Source organism: Nestor notabilis, unplaced genomic scaffold, assembly GCF_000696875.1.
Source record: "Nestor notabilis isolate BGI_N333 unplaced genomic scaffold, ASM69687v1 scaffold33920, whole genome shotgun sequence".
In the NCBI taxonomy this organism is placed as follows: Eukaryota; Metazoa; Chordata; class Aves; order Psittaciformes; family Psittacidae; genus Nestor; species Nestor notabilis.
In genome coordinates, this window is record NW_009910315.1 from 20,056 (window position 1) to 45,457 (window position 25,402).

Below are 25,402 nucleotides of genomic sequence, written 5' to 3' on the forward strand. Positions count from 1 at the left end.
CTGATTCTCTGTGAGCTTTTTTTTGGACAAAGGTATACAGCTATTAGAAATGGGGATGGAAATAGCTGTTTAGATAGAAAAAAAGGAGATGGCTTTGAATTTGACAGGCCCAGTGAACTGTTTCTTTTGACTGCCTAAAATCCAGGCCAAGTACAAGGAAACTGGAATAACTACATTGTTAAATATTGAATATACATACAATCATGTTTAGTAAATGAAGCACGGGGGGGAAAAGTAATGAGGTATAAAATTGAAGAGAAGATGTAAAATTTATGATTAAAAATTCTTTTTTTTAACAGTGTTTGTATTGCTGCAGACTCTTCCTGCCATGTAAACTATACCACTACAACTTGCTTGTAACTATACTTCATTATCGTAAGGTATATTACTAAAAAAAAATTCCCCACATTTATCCATACAAATCAAGTCATAAAATGAAAGCTATACTTTTTTGCTGCTACTAGAAAAATAAACTATCTCATGCAGGCATGCATGTATCCATCATAGTGCTTAGTGACTTCAGTTATTGTTAGTCTTAATTCAGAGATCACCCATTAACCTTCAAATTTTTCAGAGCTAGAGTTGAGAAATAGGAACTTTTTGATTTTAATTTTGTTACATTATTTCAGATTTCTGATTATAACATTGAAACATAAATATCAGCTGTTCCTTTGTGTATCTATATTCAAAATCATGACCTCAGAAAACCCCTACCTGAATTTCTAAGCTGTCTGTGTATATTGGCAAAGTTCATGGAGCTCATCCAAGTATTTAGAAGCAAGGTACCACTTAAACCCTGAACTACACTGAGCTGTTTAACACTTCTGACATCCAGGCACCAAAGGGATTAAAGAACTTGGGAATGTCTATGCCTGCAGAACCTTGTCTAGCAAACGTGCTGGAAAAATACCCCTGCTGATGCTAAGCTTCAATGTATGATACGGTGATGGGTGGGCCTGGGCTGCATCATCTCTCTTCAACATGCTTTCTGGTTTCCCTAAGGCCAGGAGTCAGATCTTGCATGATAAGGAGAGAGATACAGAGGGAAACAAAAAAGCATAATTAATACTTTCAACTAGAATATACATGAAAGCTTACGTACCAGAGCTACGGCTTTCTGCATGTGGGCTTCTTGGGACACTTGTCGGTGTGGGTTTTAGGGTTGGGTTTTTTTTTTGTTAATTTGTTTTTTATAATTGAATTTGTTTGGAATTTATAGTTGAATTATAATATTAACTTTTTTATAATTGAATTAGACTTTTGGCTAAAGGAACTCCCCACCTCAGCAATACACTTGGGCAAATATGGTTCATGCCTGATGTGACAACTTCTAGATAATGTGTCTATCTTAAATAATCATGTTAAATTTCTGAATGTCATTATTGAACCACTTGAATCAAGCTCTTGGAGAAGGAAGGCTAGCAAAGCCTGCCTCTTTTCTCAGTGACAGACCCAGGCTGTGTTTCCCACAGCTTCCTTTGTTGGAGATAAGGATCTACATTCTGTTAACCTTATGCTTTTCTAGGACAGATGACGATAAAATGCAAACAGCTCATGCTTTTTAGATCAGTACAGTCTGAGGTCAAGTTAAAGATAGCTCAGCAGTATCCAGTCAGTCTACTGGAGGTTTAGTCAAATCCATTTAAATATAAGGAAGAGTTCTGCAATGGACTGTTCCATGAAATAAAAGTAATTTATTTAACTTACAAAGGGAAAACTAAACAGTGACATTTACTCTTCTTTCTTTTTGTACTTCTCGTACTTCACAGCCTGCAATTTAAAATCACCTTGGGAGAAAGGTGCTTTTTATTCTAGTATATTTTACAATACAGCACAGACATCAAAATTTTCATTGGAGTAAGACAGTTTGTTAACATTTAAATACGCAGACATCCGTTCCAGTCTCTTAAGAACATATTTTTTGTTTACAACAGAAAAATACAGCTGACAACAGTAGCTAGTTATATTACAAGCAAACAATATTGAACTCTGCATAGTTTATACAATATACTGTGGTAATAATTTAATTACCAGTTTTATCCACTATTTACTAGCTGGCCACGTAAAGCCTGACATTCATCTGAAATGTGGCATTATATGTTCCATTGGTATTCTCTTAACAGCTTCATTTAATGAAGTATTTTTCAGGACAAATGAATTTCAAAACTAAAAGCTGACTAGAATCATGGATGTCTTCACTACAAACATTTAGTGCTTACAATACATTCCTAAAGTAAAGGCAGGTGTCCAATAGAAAACATAGCTGTTGGGAAGAAAGGAAAATAGTGTGCAAATTAAAAAACATTGCATTTAAAAATGTGTTGATGTGCAAGCTGCAGTATCAACTGTGTATTAATACTCACTAGGAAAAAAAATCTCAGCATAAAATGATACGTCTCACAGTACGTTCTTGATTGCACATGTTCCACGGCATTTGCATCCACTTTCTTGCAAAAACCAAAATACACCAAGTACCCTTAATTAAAACTAAACTATTTTACAATGAGAAATTGTACACATGCTTCAATTAGTGCGAAAAAATGGAATAAAAATAATCAGAATCACATCAGAAATGCTTACTGACTTGTAGAGCCACAGTGCTTGTGAAGTGACTGACAACTGTCAGAATCTTTGCAATACGCTTACTAAATGCAGCTTGTGGGTTACTGAGCAATAACCCTGCCTGTGACTAACTGTACTGGGTTTAATTCTTTGCTTTTACAATACAGTACATGCAATTCCACCCCAGTGATCCTTATGGGCATACTCAAAATACATCTGTTGTAAAAGTGTTGTGGGTTGGTTTATTTTTAATCATTTTTTCCCCCCATACTACTTAATGCTGCAGTAACTGCTTTGAAAGGAAACAGAATGTTTCCTTTCCACAGTGCTTATCACTGTGTCTTTAGCTACTTAAGGGGACATTAAATAAAACCAGGCTTAGCTCACGTGATGCTACAGAGCGTCAGAAATGCTTGAAGGTACATTGAAAGCATTGGGAAGAACCCTCATTTTCAGTGTGCCATCTGCTCCACAGGAGAAAATACGATTGCCTTGCACAGTTTCAATCTGGGTGACACCAGCACCAATATTTCTGAAAATGGACTGCTTAGCATGTTCATTTTTAAATGAATGAATTAAATTATAGCCAGTCAGCCTCCACACCTGTATCAAAAGAATGACAAAAGGAGATTAAAATTAGGATTTGTATTTTTTCCCTTGGTATTTCAGATTCCTGGCTGTTCTAAATACTATTCAGCGAAGATAAAGGGTATTTTTCATTGTATGTTAGTATCAATTACAAATCTTAGAGTCTTGAGAGGCTCCTGGTGAAACATAAAGTGAGACAGCAGAAAGCTATCTCAATGTGGAACAGCTGGTTATTGGGGGTGAAGCTGCCCTGTGTTACGTGGCCAGTAGTGCCCCTCCCAGCTTTGCCCCATGAAAGCTGCAGAAATGGTCAGTTTGCATTTTATCCAAGATGATTATTGTCAGCTTTCCAGCAGCTGGAAATGCTTTTCTGCTAAGGAATGCTGCACAAAGTAAGCTGTATAACTAATAAGCAAGCAGAGTGGTAGCAGAGCTGAGCTATCTGTTCTTGTGCCCTAAATTTCAGAAGCCCTCATCAAGACTAGCCCAGTAAGTGCATGGAGGCACAGAAAGCACCTACTAAACAGTATGGCGTCCAGTTAAAACGAAAGAAATGTATTCTCCTTCTCTTTACCATGTTCTTGTATTTCTTTCCTTTAGCATTCAGGAAATATGCCATTTAAAACAGGGACTGTATTTCTGTTTTGTTGTTGTTTGTTTCTTACTGCTATGACACCTCAGTAGCTGTGTCAGGGGCTTCAGCACCAAGATTAAACAGAATTGGTGATACAGACACTCCATACACTGTTGAAGTTACTGAGCGCCCCCTGTATTGCATGGGGAAATAGCCAAAGGCAAAACCAGACCATTTTAAACAGAAAAATAAAGCTAAGGTTTCAGAATCATGCACTTTGATTTATCAGCTTAAAACTCAGTCACACAACTTTAAAAAGACTGTTTAAGTGGAAAGCAAAACCTACTTGCTCTAGAAAGATATTAATATATTTAAGTTTATGTTATAAATGTAAAGCAAGCATCCTATGTGTCAAACGTAGGTTTGGGTTTTGGGGGTTTGTTTTTGTTTTGTTACTGCATTCATCTGCCTATTTACCGCATGCCCATCAACGTGTGTCAATACACTACTTCAGCTAAATACTCTATACAACTCAGCTTATCCAGTATCTTACCTTCATGTTGCCTTCTGCTGAGCCTGTGACAAAATAGTCCTCAGAAGGGTCCAGGGCAAGGGCCTTCACAGCTGACTCGTGTGCATGGAATGTGTAAAGGATTTGCCGCTGTCTGATGTCAAAGATGTAGATGTATCCCTTCCTACCTCCAGAAATTAGCAGTTGATGTTTAGGTGCATACTGAAGTACTGTTGCACCGTGATCATGACAGGCGAAGGCTGAAGAAGGAGGATGTTGGAAATTAATAGATTTGAAACTGTAAGTAGCTTTCGATCTTAAAATGCATTTCTTCTAGAAAGTGTTATCTGAGTATTTTCTAACTTGACAGATATGTTCCTCCACACAGGTAGTGTCATACGAGCTGACAGCTTGTTGCTCTCATTAAGAGCTATGCAGAGCTAATGCACAAGAAAACATGATAGGCAGTCTAATTCATTTTAGAATACAGGTATGTACCTGGATTTAAAACAAATGAGAAAATACAAAATTCCCCATATTAAGTTCAATTAAATTCCCAAGTTAAAAAAAAAAAAATATATATATATATAGCTGAACTAAAAAATCTCTTTAAAATGAAGCTGAACTTCTGTGCAATCTCTTGGTTTTACTGTATGAATCTCAGAATGCACCTATTGCTTATTCAAGTAATGAAGTTATTTGCAGATGTTGATGGTTGAACTTGCTCTTTTAAAAGCCCAGGATATGACATTTGGATTTGTATGTATTTTTCTTTCATAGCACAACATGATAGGATTTTGCTTTGGTTCATTACATAAAGATAAAATTATTGAACTTGGTCAAACAGACACAAATATTTTTTAAGACTCCAGTCCAAGTGCCGAAAGACAAGGATAGCAGACAGAAGGATTTGCTTCTAGTGTTACCTACAGTTGTCTTTTCCTCTGTGCTCCAACAGAGTACTGGATATATTAAGTGCCACTTTTAAGTGTAAGCTTGCATACACCTAAGTGTTCAATAAAGCAGCCTTATTAGTTGGGTTTTTTTAGGATTGTATTCAGATATTTCAGTTTTTATTAATACTGGCACAAAACCAGCTTTCTGAATAATCTTCTTTCTTCATACTTTCTTACACAGAACTGATGAACATCATGTTAGAGACTAAGCAGTATCAGTTCTGGTGCATGCATTAGCGTACAATATACGTTTAGAACAGTTCCCCAGTGCAAATTTTCCCCCTTACTCCAAATGCATACACATGCTTTACTTCCTTAGTCAGTAAGTAGTAGAGGTTTAATTTTCACTGCATTACTTACCATGTATAAGATTGTTACCAGATGAAGCCAAACTGTCCCAGAGGCACACATTTCTGAGGGGGTGAAAAAAGTCATTATGGCCTGTTGCTAAGTGATTCATGGGGTGACATGACTCAGAAAGCATTCACATTTTATGTCAAAGCCTAGAAGGCAGAACTGAATATGGAGCCCTAGACTCTGGAGTCATCAGAGAGCATAAGCAGAGAGTTAAGAGCTTTAATTCCTTTTATGCTCTTTCATGCTTCTTAGTGGACCTATACTTTCTGTCTTTAAGATGTGTAATCCTGAGTTGTACTAAGAAATTATAGAAGTTGTTCTTTTCAGAGAAAAAGAATTATTTTGTCTTTGCTGAACATTTTTCCCCCCAGCAACAGCATCATGTCAGACTGGCTGCATTTGGAATACACCTTGAAAAAACTGGCTGTTGACCCCTCCTCACAAAAACTAACTTTGAGAAACCAGCAACTGAAGGAATATGTTCAAAGAAATCATCTCTAAGTTCAAGCTGTAACAAAGCTTAGAACACTGAGCTTTAAGGTAAGATGTCAGCCACACATGAATGCACAAGACGCTAGGAAGTTAATGAGATGAGTAGGCAAATTTGGTGAAATTCCTCAATGTTTCTTTAAACACACCTGTTATCATTGGACTGTCCCGATGTAGCAACTAGACTTGAGGAGGTTATAAATGCAAAGTCACTTGTGGTTTTACTGTGGCACTGCCAACTCTATTAAAAACAAAACAAACAAAAAAGATGCAATCTTACCAGTTCTGTTCTGCATCAGAAGTTACTAACAGCCTGATGTCACTGATAGCATAACACAAGCAGTCTTTTAGACAAAGTTTAAAAACTGATAGGCAATGCAGTTTGAAACCTCAGAGAACAGAACAATGGATTAAAAATCCAGTATAAAATCAAAAGATACTAAATAAGCGAACTGTAACAAATCCACAAGATAGTGTATCATCATAGCCTGAATTTCAAGGTAAGCATGGTCTGGTCTTAATGTACTGTTCAGCAGTGAAAAGAATTGAAGGGTGTGTTTTTACGAAGTCTTGTGGTTGTAAAGTCATTACTGTCAGTTCTGATTTTTAATTTAATCAAGAGTAGTGCTGAAGTAGTATTTGTAATTACATTGCAGCTTATGGTTATTGTAGAATTAGTTTTCCAAAGACGTCTCATTGAAACTCTACAGTTGTTTTGCTAAAATAGCTAATTAAAAAGCAACAAAATCAAAACATCTCAGTGAAACTTTACACTCTTGGCCTGTCTGAAGTCTCAAAGACTTAATTTTCCTCTATAAAGAGAAAAAAATAAAAAAATACTGTGTACTTACCAGATAGGGTTTAGGATTTGAGGTGGTTTGGTTTACTTGCCAAATACTTAGAAATCCTTCACCATCAGCAACACCGCACTGCAAGGAATGAACTGCATTTATTAGCACAACGTACTGGTTACTGGATGCTTACTTCATGAAAGTAAACAGCTGACCAGGAAAAAAACCCACCTAAACCACCAAACCATATTAAATATCAACAACGATTGTCAGGTACAGAAAAGTAATTTAGAAGCCAAGTGAGTTCAGTGCTAATTGTTTAATGATTATTTAATGATTGATGCTCTCCTACATATCTTACTTTTTTCTGGCAATGGAGGCTTTTTAAGTGTGGATCTTTCAAATCCTAATGTTAAATGCTAAAGTTTACACAGGCATGATTCCTCCATAACTCTACTTGAAAATGCTTAGTGTAGTAAGATGCATGACAGCGAGCCATAAAAGCATGATAACAGTTATGGAAGGGCTGTACTATATTATGAATGGTAAAGTGTCTGAGTTATATTTATTAGCCAAAATGCATAGCAATTAATACTGTATATGCTATAGAGCATATTCTACACCTGTAAGTATTTTTAAAAAGTGTTTTTAGAAATATTCAGAAGTATTTTTTTATATTCTCTTTTTAGTTAGGTTTCATGAGTCATGCCTGAGTAACCCCAATGTGAAACACCGGGAACAACTCGTACATCATAATTTCTTGTTTAAAATTGATTCCCATGTGATGTTAAGATTGCAATATCTCAAAATGTAATCAAACCACTAATCTTCTTAAAAAAAGTTTAAATGAGATTTTATGCTACTTGAAAATAAGTATGCTGGGAGATACTTTGTTTCCATCTCTTTCTAAATGTTGACCTTCACTGTTTTATAGCTATCTTGGAGTCGTGCTTGAACTCCTTCAACTCGCCTTTTATGCCTTTTAACTATAATGAGGTTAAATACTTTGACAGTAAAAATGCAGACAAGACCTGCTAAAATAACAGAATGGGCAACATGAAAAACTGAAGAGGTGGGTATTACTCTCAATTTCTTTCTTTGGCCACTCTGCTTTCTGCATCTCATGTACCTTAGAGTAATTTCTGGCCAAAGCATATGGTGCACTCTTTCTGCTCTCCCCTGTACTGGAGTATATTTATATTCTTCAAACTAACACACTGTATTATATGTATCTCCTAGGTAATGCATTCTGTCAAAACTTGGTCTTGGCCAGAATGCAAAGTGTGAAGCACTTCTTGAAGACCCGTGCCTAGATTGATACAAGTTTGCTTCTACAAAATATGTAAGCTCAGTATTATTATTATATTTTTTAATTTTTAATTAATAAAGGTCACCACATGAGAATACAGATCTCAGAACAGGGAGATCAGAAAGACTGAAAATGTAGCAAATGGGATATAGGATAAGAGTGTAAAGCTGGCAGAAAAGAAACGAGAATAAGGGCTAGCATTTATTACAAAGCTTCCATATGCAGACAAAATGAATGATATGACACTATGATATAATTTTAGGGCATCTTAAGAGTTTGGTGCATAATGAGTTACAACTGCTTTTGAGGTCACAGTACAACCAAATGTTTCCTTAAGAATAAAAATAAATCTAATAAAAAAAGGTGCAAAAAAGGGAAAAATTCGAAATATTGTACTTACCTTATTGCCCTGGGAATTGAAATACATTCTTGTAACCCTGGCATTCCCAGCCTGCTGGAAGCATACCAATTGCTGTGGCCTTGTCCACTCAAACATTCGAACACTACCATCTTGTGCTCCTGTAAGATCTAAGATAAAGATAGATGCTCATTCATTAACACCACAGTATTTTATAGAAATTATCTAATATCTACTAGTAAATATGATTCACTTACAATACTGATGGACTGGATGTGAAGCCATTCTCTTGACATTATTCAGATTTCTTTTAATAAGCTTCATATAAGACAAATAAAAATTAAAATTATTTTTGAAAAAAGACACAAACACACTATTCAACTTTGTTTATACTACTACATGGTGAGTGTCCCCCAGTTAAAAAAAAGCCTGTTAAGCTAGCTTTATTTGCATCTAATTATGTTTAGTGGCAGTATAGTAATTAAAGCCTGTTGATGACATAACATTTTTAGACACGAACATTCAAATAGTATTAGTTATTTTCTATTATACAAAGAACTTCAGCACATGCTGATGTGTATGCTTTTGATATTAGTCCCAGTGTAAGAATTTAAAGTTTGGGCTTGTTCTGGTTTCAGTTAGCCTTTGTTGTTTGCTTGTTTGTCTCCAGAAACTAAAGGTCTTACCTCAAAGTTTCCACAAGAAAAACCCTAATGTCCCGTTATTTTCTATGTCACAATAAACACAAAAATGCTTAGTTTGGCCTTCTTCTGGGCCAGGTCTTGGTCACTGTAGGCAATTTATGTCAACACTGAATTAACAGTGTGATGACTCGTGCACGCTAGCGGTCTCTACTAAATACTACACTAAAAAAAGTAAGTCTCTTGAGCTGCATGCAACAGAAGTACTTACCACACCAGCTCCAGTGCTAGTTTGACCACTGCCTAACCATGGCATAGATGAAGATGGCTGTATCTGAGTCGCTCCAAAAGATGATGCAGCAGACTGAGCTAGCGTTGTGGTAGAACCACGAAAGTCAATATCATCAGAACTGTAAAAGAACAGCAGAGCTATGCTTTAAACAAGTGTTTCTTTTCTACCAATACTGTTTGGTTATCTCATTGTCAAGTGCTTAATGGCAGTGGGTAGACAACTGATTATAAATGAGACTATAAACTGATTAATTACTGCACTTACATTGTACAAATGCTTTCCACATGCTCCAAAACTATCAGTGTTTAACTTCAACAGATGGTCCTAACTCTGGTAGACAGATGCTGAGAATATAAACTCTTTTGAGAGCAATACTGTTGGAATATTTCTGACCTGTGTGTCTTTATGTAGACCTATTCTGTGCAATGGAGCATGGTACAGATGAGTGCCTGGTGCAGCTGATATATTCATGCTTCTCAGCACGGTAATGGAGGAGGCAGTAATTCAGGCCATTGCATTATACAACTAGCATTAGCTACCACAACTAGCCTCAACACTGCAATGATGCAACTGCAGTGTTTCTAAGGTAGCACTTCCTTTATTAGCTTATGCATCATGGGACTTCACTGTGCAGACATGCCAAAAATACTTAAACCCCTCAAAACCTTAGTTTCTCCGTTTGTAAAACAAAGACAGTAATTATTCTTTTGCCTTTCCTCGCTCCCTTGTAAAGCAATCTGAAACCCAGTGAAGAAGAGTAATCAACTTTTTTTTTTAATGATCTACTTGTGCTTACGCAGGTATTATATATGCATCCTCGCAGTAAACCCAGTATTCTTAACATAACCACAAAGAATCAATCCTACCTTTTAGACTCTCTGTCATATTCTTCCCCAATCCATATAAATGACTGAGCAGCCAGTAGAGCTGAAATATCAAGTTCTTGAACATCATGTGTAGATGCCAAAACAATTTCATTGCTGTTTGCCTATGCAGCAGAAAGAGAAAGTTTATACTAACTACAACTAAGACCTTTTTATTACACTTATTGTAGCATTTGAGGGCTTACCTTGTTAACTGCAAATGCCATTATCATATCTGATTCTTTGTGAATGACTTTTGCTTTTCCTCCCGGGTAGCCAAGATCTGCTTCAACCTACAAAACACACGTAAGACATTTCAATTAGCATGAAAATCCATTTTGTAGTTGTACATTCAGACTGCAAAAATCTAAACAAAATTCATGCAAGAAAAGTTCAGTGGCCTCAGCATTGTTTAGGAAGCTAAACTTTAGACTTCTCATACTCTTTAGTGTTCTAGAAGCCAAAAGTTATATTTGAGTGTAAGAAACACAAAGTTGTGTGTGCAATGCTATTTACAAGGTGTTCACTCATCCCAATTATCAGGACATCCGAAGTTAATTCATGGATTAAAAGCCTGTCACACAGACTACACAGAACATAGAGCTTCTGTTAGTCATATTAGAGAAAGAAAAGCCAGTTCCACAGAACTTTTAAGAATGTGCTAGAGGTTTGGTAGAAGGGATACTACCTTGTTTTTGTGATCTTCTGCTACGCAGTTTTGTTTGACCTGCTCCACACGATCTTCTACAGACTACATAACATCACACAGTCACAAACACAAAACACATGCACAAACAAATATAAAAAAAGAATGAAACATTCCAAACTAGATTTTAAAGGCCACTCTGTCAGTAAATGATGACAAATGTATTTTTAACTTTTTATAAAAGGCACAGAAACTACGACAGGAATCTAAACAAGCTCACTTAAAATGTAATGCCTCCTAGATGAACATAAAATGTATGAGATAGTAAATAAATGGAGGAGTAATACACACACAAACTCCATACTTACAGGAATGCTTAAAGATACTAAGTAGTACACTTATTCCCATGGTACTTATGTGTTGGTTTAAATTTTCAGTTATAACTCATTACAGTTGTAACTGGTACAATTTGTAAAGCCCTGTATTATATATTGCTATATAATATTAGTTTTATATGTATATATTACTCATGCATATATACATATACACAAAGCAATAGCTCATTTAAATTTCTTTTTCAATATGACAAACACACACAAAAATATATGAACACTTAAATTTATTTACTTATTACTTATTGTAAATGTTCTGTTTCTTTATGAGGACAGTATTCAAAAACATGTAAGGTGAGATATGTCTCATCTAAAAATATTTGGTTCAGTTGATATTTCAATAAGCAACATGACAGTCATGTTGATTTCTTTAAAAAAATCCATACACTGTTAAATGAAAGGAAATCGAAATACCAACAAAAAAACGGAAAGAAAAATTAAAAGAAATACTGAAGAGACTGAGGAACAGTTACACTTGAAGGGTTTTTTTGGGGGTGTTTGTTGTTTTTTTAGGAAAAAAGTTACATCCTTTGTTTACCTCACTTTGTTTTCTTTTCTTTGTGAATATGTATCTTATGAAAGTCTCCTGAAGAATTTCTTGCTTCACAAGAAAATGCCAGAGCCTTTTTGCTGGAAGTGCTGAATAATCCTTTGATCTGGATAGAACAAAAGGAAAAAAAAAGGGGGAGGTGGGGGGGTGGGAAGAAAAAGCTTCAATGTAACTAAAGCTGGACAGAAAACAAAGATCTAAAAACAAGACTCAATGACTTTAGATGAAATTCTGAAGGAAAAAAAACCACCAAAGTTTAAGATCTAATCGGCTTAAAGCAAATATCGAGATATTTTTCTCTAGCATTTTTTTTAAATCCACACAATGTTACTAACTTCCAAGTACTACACTTCAATCTGCTCACTTGCATTTATGTCTGTATTTGCACTCTACTAAAACTGCTTTTATGTTGGAATTATGCTGGCCCTACAGAATTTCTTTATGTATTTCTTTCAGTATTCAAAAGAATTCACAAATACATAGTTCATGAACCAATAAAATTCACTGCCTCATGTTTGAGGACAAACACTTCTAAAAAAGCAGTGCATGTTTGTAAGAATATTTTAATAAAATTCTATACAGTATCAACCATAAGAATCCAAAGTCATTTATAGTGAGCAAACCTAAAATTGTATTTTAGTATATTGAAAAAAGCAAGCTATGTCTGAGTTGAAAACATGGCTTGCTATCTGCATTCAGGGATACCTGCAAGCAGGACATTGACCTAAGCACAGGAGGACTGGCATTACAAGCACTATACAACTTTCTCTTTTCCTCCTGACATTTCACATGTACTATGTAACTCTCTCCTTTTGTTGCTAAGGTAGGGTGGGAAACAGCTGCTACTGGAGGGCATAGTAAGAGGTTGAATAGAGTCTTCCCTGTAGCAGCCATTGCCCTTGTCCTCCAAGTTCTGCTCTTCCTATACTCCTTTCTTGCTGCAGTTGTGAAAGGTGCAGCACAATAAGTAAAGGCTGCTGCAGGAGACAGCTCTGTAAGAAGGGACAAGGAGACATGGGAAAGTGGTTTCTATAAAGCATTGGCTAGAACCTTTATTTGGCTGTTTAGGTGAAAATACTCTTTAGTATTCACGTGATCAAAGAATGTGTTTTTGCTAGGAAAAAAAGTGCTTACTTGAATGGTGTGTTTTCTGGTTCAATCATTGCTTTATTGCGGAGAATAGCTGGTCCTGCACCTACGCCAATGTCACTAGGATAAGTATTGATGTAGTTTGGTGGTGGGCCTTCAAACTGGTCCATTCTATCTTGAAGAATCTGTTCCCAGTGTTCCAAATTTTTTATTACAGCAATACCCAATGGTGATGTTACAGGCAGATCTAAACAGAAATATTAAGAAAGTAAGGCTCAGAGGGGGGAAAAGAAAATAAATCAATGAAGTTACAGCATGTATAAAAATCCCCAGAATAAAACCATTAAAAAAAAAATTTTGAAAGGAAACGTACTTGATAATGGTAAAAAATAATGTATTATTTAAATTAAAAAATGAAAATAAAAAGCAAAGTCTGAGAGAAAGCCACTTATACAGAAAACTAAGATGTAAAGCAGAATTTAGCGTACCAGTGATTTCCAGACCAGCAATGGGAAAGAAGTTCTTAATATTGTGCAGAACTAATTTTACCATTGTCAGATGCAGAAGAGCCCAGCTGCATGAAAAGAATAGATTTAGTTGTGTTAAAATATCAACGGTGTTACATTTTTCTCCTTCTACCAAATACACAGATAAGAAGAACAGTGTAGCTGTTACACTGAGGCTTACCAGACACAGAGAAAGGTATCAACTACGTAATTGTTAGAGGTGCCTCTAAGGGCACCTCCCTCTAACAAGCACTATCCCCTTCTCTCTTTTACAAATCCCAGATTATTGTACTCTTCCCTCAGAAAAAAGAGTGTGCATGTTCAAGCCTCTGTATGACTGAGAATTAAGTGCAAGCTTAATTGAATTGCCTCCTGAAATTCTCCATGAAATCATGATGAATACAAGACATTGCCTGAGTCTGGCATTCATGGCAGAAGCTTTCACGCAGAAAGAGTCTCACATTAAAGATGTAAACCCTATACAGTATAGCTGTAATGACTACCAGAGACTTGAACAACACATAAAAAAGCCATAATTTTTCTCCATTTTTATAATGATGAAGTGATACATTTTATTTCATTTTATTTTGCATATTTAATCTTCTAAGTGTTTTATTCAGTCTGCCCCTCATTCAAAAGCTAAAGATCATGCTTGAATTGGGTCTTTGTGTCTTAAAAATGAAGATTTTTTTTTTTGACTTTTGACTTCCTAATCCTGTTTTTTTAGGCAGGTAAATTCAGAACCATTACTGTAATGAGAAATTGTCACTTCTGTAATCCCATTGCCACAGATAGGTCTAGTCACGGTACTAGAATTATTTGACTTAAACTGGGTGGTGCAGAGGACCTGTATCTTCTTTAATTTGGAAGCAAAGGTAAGCACTTGACATAATTATTCTGAAATAGTGGTAATTTCTGCTAACCTGTAAGAATTGGCATCTTTGTGTTCCTGGATCTGTGTATCAGAGAGGAAAGCATCATCATCGTCTTCCTCCTCATCACTGTGAAAGCTTTCATCGGAGTCATATATAACACCACTGTCTGATAGAGGAAGAAATGGCTGCAACACAGAATAAAAGTCTGCTATAAAAGCAATTTTCTGATCTCTGCATATTCAATTCTTACTTCAGTTATCAGTGTCAAAGAGTTTAAATGCCAACTACTTAACTGATAAGTAAGTTTCCCTAAAACGCAAGTAGCAAGGGGAAAAGTATTAATTTTCCTAATTGTCAAGAGATATGTTTTGAAAGTTGAGTAACATATTTGCAGGCTCTTCATCTTTTATTACAAGGATAATAATCTGCAGCAGACTGTGAAGAGTACTCAAAAGTTTCACCTTATTTTTATCCTTCGAAACTTAATAGAGAAGAAATAAGCTTTTATAAACTTACGTTTTCCATTTTTAATTACCTTTGCCATAAAGTAGTCCCACATGCTGAGTTCTGGAGGGATAAACTTTTCTTTGTAAGAGGGTCTTTCTGCAGGTACAGGTGGTGGTACAGTGCTATCTTTTACTGGTCTTCCCGGCACTAGCATTCTCATATTAAACCGACGGCGATGTTTATCCATTTCTTCCGATGGAAGAGGTGGTGCTAAATTCAGGGAATTTGAAAAGCTGATGTTACTACTGCATCTTTAGAAATGGCTGTATTTTCTAATCGAAGCAACTAAAACCACTGTTTTAGGAACTGATTTCTACCATTTCAGAAATCAAAGCCAGCCTAAATAAAGTAAGTGTAATTATAGAAAAAGTTCATTTACAATGAATTCAATAACTGTAGTGTTTATACATGAGATATATCATGAGAAACACATTTATTATCTGGACTGAGTTCTCAGGAGATGTAGCTTTTAAATTAAAAGCTTTTAGTTGAAAAAAATCCGAAGAAATTAAAGAATTTAAGAAATTCTGTTGAGAAATAAGTGTAATGTATAAAACGTCACTGAACTGTAAACTGCACAAGTACCAGTAGTTATTCACGATATAAGCCAAGGAATTCATGGCAAAGAAAATTTGAATAGAAAGACAGGCTTTTGGACAACTGAAGTCTATTTAAAGCACTATGATTTAAAATGCCTGAAGAGTTATCAAAATATTACTGTGGAATTTGGTTTTCAAAGTGTTATTGACCAGGCAACATTGGAAATCACACTTACTTTATTACGAAGGAGCTAGATATTTAAAAATTGGTTTTCTTTTTAAAAAGCCACTACTAACATTCATCTACACTGCAAGTTTTTACAAACCTTCATTACTGTCCTCTGAAACATCAGAAGCTGTAGCAGCTTGTAGGTTAAAGGAAAACAGAATACATCTCAAATGAACACATGGCTTTATGTAAGTTATTCATATTAACATCTTTCGAGAATAACTACTCTAAATGAGTTTAAGTTATTGCATGGATGCCAGATATCTATTACGCATAGTGATAATGGTGAATTGCCTTATTACTGTTTTGATTTTTAGTTCAGATATAGAATATTATTTTTTGCGTAAGTTTTAAGCCTATCATTATTTTGAAAGTCTGTGTGACATGGTTTTCAGTATTGTTGCAGTGTGAAGGCTATGACAAATGGTTGTATTTGCCTTTGTCTCCAGAGCCTGAATTCAGTCTTCATTATTGCTTTTTGTTGTGCAGTATATTAAGACATGCTCATCCATCTTTGCAAGATTTCCTGGGTTTAGTTGGAGCTTACATATGCATGAACTATTTTCCAACAGATGAAGTTGATATTTCTTCTCTGTGGTCTTATGCAAGGTGAAACCTATCTTGCAATAGAAACTGGTTCCAGAAATATTGCTTCCAAGTTACTGCAGTTGTTAAACAGTAACTCATCTCTCACGTACAGAAAACCATAGGTATTAATACTGATTTATACTGTCTGTTTTTTCACTAAAAAATGCTGACTGAAAGGCCTGAAAAGTGTTATAAGCAAGCATCTCATACTAATATTAGCAGTATAGTAACTACAGTTTTTATGGCAAATTCAAAATGTGCTGGGTGACGTTACAAAGGACAACTGCAAGACTAATTTTTTTCTGCTTTTTAATTTATGTAACAGTTTTCTTGCCAGTAGATATTTAAATTCTGCTTGCTTGGTTTTTGTCTTTAAAAGGAAAGAAATCTGTCCTACTAGGTTACTAAAAGGAATAAAATGCATATCATTAGCGTGACCTTCAGAGAATACAGTACCTGGAATATTTTCTGACTGCCTTCGAGGTTTTACAAGAAGTTTCACTCCTCCACCAAAAACAGCAGCCCACATTCGACTGTTCAAAGGATGAGCTGCTAGTCGAAATAATTCATTACATGAATTGGTTGCAAGGGCATGTATAAGGAGACTCAGGTAGACAGCTACAACAGCTTCACAAAGTAGGACGTTTAGCTTTGGTTGATCTTCATCCTGAGCAGAACTTAAGAGATTTATAAGTGAACTCACGCCTGGAAAGAGAAAAGAGGAAAAGTTCTCTGTTAAATGAGTAAGAGTACAAATGGAAAAAAATGCTTCACCTCTACATTTTATGATAAACATATATTAATAACCACATAATATTTTTATTCAGATGAAATGTACTATTGGTACTTAAAATCATAAAGATCAAAATTAGAAAAAGCCTTCTTGGGTCTGGGACTTCTGTGTTGTACCTCTCTGCAAATATGGGCGATTCAGTTTGCCTATGAAATTCCTGCACTGTTTCCACAGTTGACCTCAAAAAACTAAATTTATGCTCACATATTGAGAGTAGTTGTTTTGATAGCTATACCACGTAAAGCATAGATGTAAAACAGTACTCTGGAAACAGCTAACAAAATTAGCTTTGCTGGGGGTGAGGCAGACTGGTAGAAAACATTTTAGGATGACAAATTATCAGCTTACTGAGTTTATCCTAAAGATCGTGGTCTCTCCTTCAAGCAAGATGTTTGCCATGTAGAACGTTTATTTTTATTTGTTTTGATAGGTGAAAAAGCTAAAGGCCATTATTAATTTAAAAACTAAATCAGAAACACTTACACATCACTGACCATCCATCATACTATAGGGCAGTGAAATTATTTTGAAATGCAGACCTCATCCAGTGGTGCAAAAAGTAACCTTATTTTGACTCACCAGGCCACTGAGCAGGAGATGAGTTTGGAGTTGCATGCTCTTCAATGCTTTCTGTCCTCAGTCTGCGTCGATCACTCAAAAGCAGTCCTTGATAAACCATCCCTGTAAACTGATTTGCATCTGCTTGAAGGCTAAATACAAATTAATTTTTTTCTGATGAGAAAGGATTTTAGAACGTTTTTGTCATAAAGTATAGTATATATACATTCTTGTCATTTTAATCAGAAGATGCAACATTTAAAATTCTATGGAACTAAGTCAAGAGTTTTATAATTTCACAGTATACAAAATACATTGTTTATTAAAACCTGAAATGTTTCCATGTGGCATTATCAATTTTAATATGTTCGATGCATAGCTGCAGATATGAAAAAGGCTTTTTCAAAAACTTTAGTGATATATTTGTTCTGAATATTTTTATTTTTTTTAAAATGTATTTATAGCAGTCTCTTCCAGTTTGGAATATAAACTGCCTGAAACCTGACTTCAATTAGGTTTCAAGTGTTTCCCCTGCACCACTGAACAGCAGTGATTGTGCCATGGAAAGCCAGCATTCTATTATTTTTCAGAAGCATCCCCAGTAAGAGTGACAGCAGATTTTCCTACTATTTATTGGAAAAAATCCAAATGATGTGTGTTATTTAATCTGTGTAAAATTGATCTGGCATACCAAAGCTAGCAATGTCTTAACTGTGTGAATATCTATACCCATACGCAGATATTTAATCCCTTTTTTCAACATGTGCATGAAGAATTTCTGTTTTGGATACCTAAAGTATACTCCAAATATAGGACTGTAAGAAAACTTCCATTTTTACCTGTAGCTGTGGCTGTCACATAATGCTTGATAAATGGATGCAGAAAGTGAAGCTGCTAAAGAATGAAGTGTGTGTACCTAAAATAAAAAGAGCCAAAAAGTTACATATTAAAGGTGAGTAACCTTCAATTCTTTCTAAACAGCACTGGAAATGTGCGTATACAGGAATATCTCAGTTTTAAACCAAGTGCAGGAAATAGTAGTTGAATGTTCCTTTACGTTTACAATACAGTACTTTGAAAATCACAACTGCTTGTTCAAGATTATTTGATTGCAGTCAAAACCTTCTAATATGTCAAGTTAATTAACTTGATTCTAATACAGAACTGCTGCATTGAATGAGTATAAGGAAGGAGCTATTAAGTGTGTCCTATTATGATAATGAATTTGATGGGATGGTTCCAGGAAGCCATATTATTTAACATCACAGCTCCGTGTAGTAGTAGTTGCTCAAAATGAGTAAAATACAACAGTTTGTGTAAACATTGTGTGATTGTTTTATCTATTATCTCTTTTTTACCTCAGTTCTCTGCTTACAGATTTCCAGAAGTCTCCAGGAATAACAAGAATAATACTCCATTATTGCCTCACAATGCAACAGAAATACTCCAGTTCTTAAACAGAAGAAATTCAAGGATTTCTTGGAAAGTCCGGTGAAATCCACAGTGTGAAGAAAATGGTACTGTCAAACTGTTAAAAATGTTAACTTTTTTAAACTCACCATGTGTTCATTTCCATCTTTTCCTACCATCTTTCCATTTAATCAAATGCTAAACCTTAGACTAAAGCTATGAATTATTTAAATAGGTGTTTTGCAGTTAGGAGGTGTCGGCTTTTCTTTCCGAATTCTCTATTAAAAGAAAATGCATGTGAAGTAGGAGTTTTTAGAGTAAGAAAGATGCTTGCTGTAGCATAATGCAGGAAGGAAAAAGAGTCAACTAATACAAGAGAAAGTGAGATTTAAATAAGCTTGGGTTACAGTTTTAGAAACTTTACTGCCTTAAAGTGGGACAGCTCATTTTCCTAATTTTTCCCTACTTTCATCCCATCAACAGAAATTCAAATTAATGAATAGGAATACTGATCTAAATGTACAAAATAACGATATAGCTTCTTACTAATTTACTGTGTCAGTCTCAGGCTCTTTGACACCCCCACCCCTCAAATTTACTGACTCAAGAATTCAGCGTTTTAGTGAATATTCACATTTGGAATAGTTTCCTGAGAATGGCCAGAATCTGGATGAACTAACTGGATTCAAAAAACGTGTCAGAAAGCAAGTGGCTAACTAGCATTTTCAATTCACCAGACTTAAATGAGAAGGTCAGTATTGTGAAAGGGTAAGTTGAAAATTTAACTCAAACACCACATTTTATTTTTCATGTGCTCACTCCCCATTTTATAAAAAAATCATTTAGCATTTCCTGAAAGCTTTTCATTACCTTAACATCTTCAATATGAGGATGTGGTGGTGATTTCATCTGCACAATAGTGTAAAGAATATCATGGATGTGGTTGTTTAAATATAGCACAGGATTAGCTATCACTGTTTTTGTGGATGCTATGCTTGCAGAAAGCAACGGTAGTGTTGTGGGTAGTGGAAGAGGGGACTGAAGCTGTTTCACAGTAGTTTCCTGTTTAAAACAAAAGATTGCATTTAATGATACTGCTGAGGAAAAAAAAAGTTAAAGATAATTTTACATCTTAAATGTTTTTCCAGGGTTATTTATCCTCTTCCATTGCTGTCTACTCAGTATAGACAAGATTTTACTGTGACTGCTGTCAAAAGTATCTTATTTACTGTAATAACATGGATCAGACTTGACAACCAAAATTGCTGGAATGCCTTTAAATTTAGCGCAGGAAGAGTATTTTTATGTAGTTCATTAGGAAGTGTTGGGATTGTCTAATAAGAAACATTAATGCACTTGCAGTAGCATAAGTTGACATAATACTCACTGGTCTGAGTTTAACAACAAAATCAAATTTGCACTAATCTGAGTTTCTCAAGTGGAAACAAACAGAACTTTTTTATTTTATCCTTCAAAGTACATGCTAAGCCTAGTACCACCAAAACAGTTGTCTAGTGCTCCTATGAAATGTTGAGAAATCTAGGACTCAAGCAGATAATCTGATACTGCCTGGTATCAGATTATCTACCGTAGTTTAGTTTAGCCATTAACATTTGCTGGAAAATCTCCCTTTTTCTATGAATGTAGAGAATGCCATAATATAGTAAAACAGAGCACTACCTTGTCTTAGTATTATCTGTTGAGTCTTGCAGCTAAAACCCCTTTCCTTGTAGCTAAAACCCCTTTCCTTGTAGCTGCCTTGAATGAGTTGCAGAGGTGCAGGGAATCAGATTTTGTCGTATTTCAGCAACTGTGAATTTAATTTATTATATAGATACCCCAAATAGTGTGATCAAAATTAGAATTTCATTGGAACACCTTTATAATGCTTCAGCTATAATATAAACAACAGCATTTATACTCCATCATTATAGGTAGCCTATTCTTCAGTGTCACATAACAGATTCTTAAGGACCAAATAATCAGGATGATGTGTAAAGCAAAAACTTAAATATGAAGTTCTTTCTCCAAGAACATTAAAATGATCTTGACCACTAGACTTGCAGAACATGAGAAACCTCTATCTAGGCACAAACGTCAGCATTTGACAAAACTGACAGTGCAGAACTGTCCATGCTTGTGAACAGAAATTAACTGAAGGTTTTACCTGCTGTGACTCTTGCAGCAAGAACTTCAGCTCCATTCGCACAGATGCTAAACCACCACCTTGTGCCCCATGAAGACTACAATAACTTAGAAAAACTCTTAGAAGAGCTTGGTTCTTCTGCAGCCACCACTTTCGTCTTTCAGCATGTTCTCGTTTTGCTTGTAACCTCCGTCTTTCTATCTGGTGCCGTTCATACGAACCAATGTCTGGCTTATCCGTAATATCATCGTGATCAAGTAGATCCCCGTTTACTTTGGTATACGTTTTACAATAGTCTTTGCCCCCAGTGTCATGGTTGCATATTTCATGCATAGCAGCAATCTCTTTTTCAAGCCAGTTGTACAGCTGAAATCTGAGCTTTCCTCCATCTACTTCATAACCTGTAGCCAAAGTCCTCAGTTCAGTCATAAGGATCTTCAAACAGGCTCTGAACTTCAGTTGCTCAGCAATAACATCAACCTCAGTGTCCCCTTCATCAGAAGCTTCCCCCTGTGGTGTTTGTGGGATGGTGGTGTCTAAAGTTCTCTCATCATCTTCTCCACTCTTAGAATCAGATTTTGAGTTTTTCATTATTATACCAACATCCTTGTCCTCTTCATCTGATCCATTTTTGTCTTCACCCCAGTCAAGAGTAAGGGGCTCATCATCAAATTTTACTGCTGGCTGACTCCAGTCAAACTGTGCTGAAGATTCAACAGTATTTTCCAATGCAAAGGAAGTTGAAATAGGTTTTGACCAGTCTATATCACCACTTCCAGCACCACCCCTTAGGGCTTTGGAATCTGAAACACCAGCTTGTATTGGAGTACTAGGTGACTCTTTTTCTGCAGCTACCGTAGACTTTTTTCTTACTTTTGGAATTTTGGAAAGGACTTCAAGAGCTAGTACAGGGCAGCCCACTTTAAAATGAGCATTTGCAGTAGTGAAGAATAATTTTCTTTCTATAAGATTAATTTTATCAACAAAGCTTTTCTCAGTTTTTAGACCTAAGGTGGCCAAAGTCCCTTCTGGTGAACTGAAGTATCTTCGGATGAGCAAAGGGTGGGTCCGAAGATAATTGTAAAAACTGAACACCACAGGATTGCACGACTTGACGATAACTAAGGAAGTAAACAGATATGACATCTATTGAAAATGGCTTTAAAATGGTATTATTCTGTTTTGCACTATTTCCTGCATTAGAGACTTGTCAAAACACAAAAACCAAGACACTTTTGTGTCCAGTTGCCAAAACAAAAGGAAGAATTAATTACTTATTCCCCACAAAAAGATTAAAGGTATGAGCTGGATGAGTAGAAAGATACTAAATTCCCTCATTTGCCTCACTGTTATATTTTACTCAGTTAAGCCTAAAAAAAAGCTGAGGTGATCAGTCAGGTAGTTTTCCACAAGGGAGGGAATATGCCACAGAAACCTCTGTAGTTACCTGTCCCTTAACATTAATCTTGGAAGAGACAGGATAGGAAATCCAGCTAGAACACTGCTAATTCCCAGAAGCAAGAATGAGAATTTAAGTCCATTGGACAAGTCTTTGGAAGAAATGTGAAAAACATGGTTGGTGTGGGGTTTTTTTTTATTGTTTTGTTTTTAATTTCAGTATAATGGTATTTTAGGAGAAGGAACTGCATAAATACATAGGAAGTATTTCTCTACTCTGTCTTAATAAGTTTGTCCCATCAGACTAAGGTTTTTCCCTTACCTGGGTTTTCATCATCATCTTTAGGTGTTTGTTCCAGTAACGTGTCCAGTGCTCTAGTGTAATCTTTCATTATCCAGTATGCAATGCTTCTCAGAAATGGATCAGAATGCAATTTAGTACAGCTGAACCCAGTTCCATCCTTTTGGCAGCCCAAAATCTTTTCATAAAGAATGGAGGTGTATGTGACGGAGGTTTCAAACTCTGATTCATATAAACGAGCAATAACCATAGCCAACTGGATGTCTTCCATTTTCTCAAGGCAAACCTATGATAAGAAGTGGGGAAAAGGTTGCTTTATAGGGGAAAGAAAGTTCCTTAAAATAACAATTAAGTGGATAGCAATAAATATTTACAGAACAGATTGATTTCTTTGTCCTCATCATACCTGTTCTTTAAAGTACGTATTAATCTCTGGGTCAAAACCATGGTGATACATATCTAAGTAACGTATTTTCTTCCATGTTTGGGAAGAGGTGTGCTTTCTTCTGTTTCAGGAATTATGATATGAATACCAGTACAATAGCATGTCAAAGATTAATATGGCAGAAGTAAAGATGTTAATTCTACCTAGTAGAATAAAGACAACTTCCAACTTTAATGTTAATACATCACGGGTAAGATATTCTTCATACTGTCTCATCTGCAGAATTACATCTCTCAGGAAAATTCTTTACATTCTCAGGTAAAGACAAACATACTGCATATAAATAGGCAGGAGAACTAAAGATTCTCCCATTCCCATTCTCTTCTGAGAGGTACTGCTTGGGTAATGACCCTGCTTACAGCTCTCACTTCCCCTGTGGTAGGCAACATCACAGCTTCACTAAAAGGGGATCCTACGGCTGCTTTAGAAGAGAACTCTGACTTCTTTTTTTAACTTAATGTTGTAACAATAGGTCATGCAGAATAGCTGGAGGCTGAATGGAGTGCCACAACTGAACTGTTATCAAAATTTTGCCAGAAGGGTCATGACTGTTACTCCCAAAAGTGCTTCCACTGAGAACTGATGTACCTGAAAAATTATTCTGGGCTTCAGATCAGCTTTCACTCTGCTTTTTACAGTATTGTGGAGGTAAATGGTATGTCTGCAGAGCACAAGGAGGTCGTGTGTGGGCACACCATACCATTTGTGCTGCCATACTTTATGGAAAATATCAGCAGAGAACAGCTTGTAAGGATGCAGTTACATAGGTCAAATTAGAAACCAAAAACTTGATTTCTCAAATATGGATACCTCTATAGCATCTTTCAGTGAACCTGCTAGCAGGAAAAATGCAGCTGATTGTTCAAAGCGTTGTTTTCCCAGCAAAGCAAAAGCATTTTTTAAAGCAGCTTTGCGCCATCTATCTTCACTGAAGTTGTGGCTGAAAAAGGCAGTCATCTTCTCGTCTTTCTGGGACCTGAATAAGGAAATGCAACATATACAACTACTTATTATATCATCTTAGCATACAATCACTTGAACAATTAATCACTTTAATTTAAACTCTAATCTGGGTGAGTTCTTCTTTGCATTCCTGGTTCAATTAAGGTTTAATCAAACTTACAGTTAGCAGAACTTACCTAAACAGACCCCACACCACTGCCTTTTTCTTCATAGCAAGGTAAAAAAGTGCAGCATCTAAGGCATCATTGTTCCTCTGAAATGAAGCTTTTGCAACCTGTAGTAAGCAAAACCTACTGTTATTGCTGAAAATAGGCTGCTTTTAGCTAAGTAACATGTTTTCTTTCAGGAAGGATGGTATGGGTGACTGTATTATTTCTACTAAGCAAAAGTAATTTCTGTCAGAATGTTTTATTCATATGTAACAGCTCTCATTACACTGTAAACGTTCTTAACACTCAGAAAAACAGCACTACTGCAGATATTAACCCTTCTCAACCACAGTGGGATATTAGACTATGCAGATAAGTCTCTTCTTTGAAAGTGTTACAGTAACTCACTATCACATGAAATTCCTCTTGCATTCCATTATTTACATATATCTAAGTTCATACAAGTATTCCCTTAACGAACGCTGGTTTTGGTACAGGACTTGGAGATGTAATTTGGAGTATTAGGATAATTAGGTTTTACTCCTGGATTCCAGTATCCTGTAATTTTTCAAAACGTATTTTTACAGCACAACTTGGAAATTTAGTAAACTAGTAGGTACTTCTGTTCCACAGACATTTCAGAGATTGCATTATTTGCTGTAATTCAAAGCAAAATCTAGTAATTATTCAAATCCCTCAAACTTCAAGTTACAAAAAAGCTGAAATTCTTATTAAAGCAAGGATTTAAATCTCATTGGTATCTATAGGAAAATTTTAGATATCTCAGAAATATATTGCATTTTATCCATTATTAGACCTCCCATAAGAAAACTACATGCAAATGAGATTTGGTGTTATTTTGGTTTTACGTAATATAGGTGCATGTTTCTATAAAATAATAATTTTATGACTCTTCAGAAGAGTAAAAGCTGCATTTAGTTGCAGTTCAGATCTTTTATGTTCTATACTAACTCCATTATAAAAAATACAAAAATTGCAGAAAGACCCTTTATATACTTTTTACTAA

The 25,402-nt window shown here is 35.6% G+C and overlaps 1 protein-coding gene across 1 annotated transcript; it reads right to left on the reverse strand.

The window, feature by feature from the left end:
• Positions 1-2,411: 2,411 nt before the first annotated feature.
• Positions 2,412-24,516, reverse strand: DMXL2 (Dmx-like 2; the record flags this gene model as incomplete). The annotated part of the gene is made up of 24 exons (XM_010009402.1): positions 2,412-3,165; positions 4,278-4,495; positions 5,552-5,604; positions 6,187-6,278; positions 6,889-6,966; positions 8,538-8,665; positions 8,753-8,813; positions 9,408-9,546; positions 10,295-10,416; positions 10,498-10,584; positions 10,980-11,042; positions 11,868-11,985; positions 13,014-13,215; positions 13,457-13,542; positions 14,398-14,534; positions 14,885-15,066; positions 16,669-16,917; positions 17,585-17,715; positions 18,403-18,479; positions 19,844-20,035; positions 21,141-22,240; positions 22,840-23,104; positions 24,074-24,239; positions 24,403-24,516. Coding segments are annotated over 24 exons (4,270 nt in total), but the record flags the coding sequence as incomplete, so codon positions are not given.
• Positions 24,517-25,402: the final 886 nt, after the last annotated feature.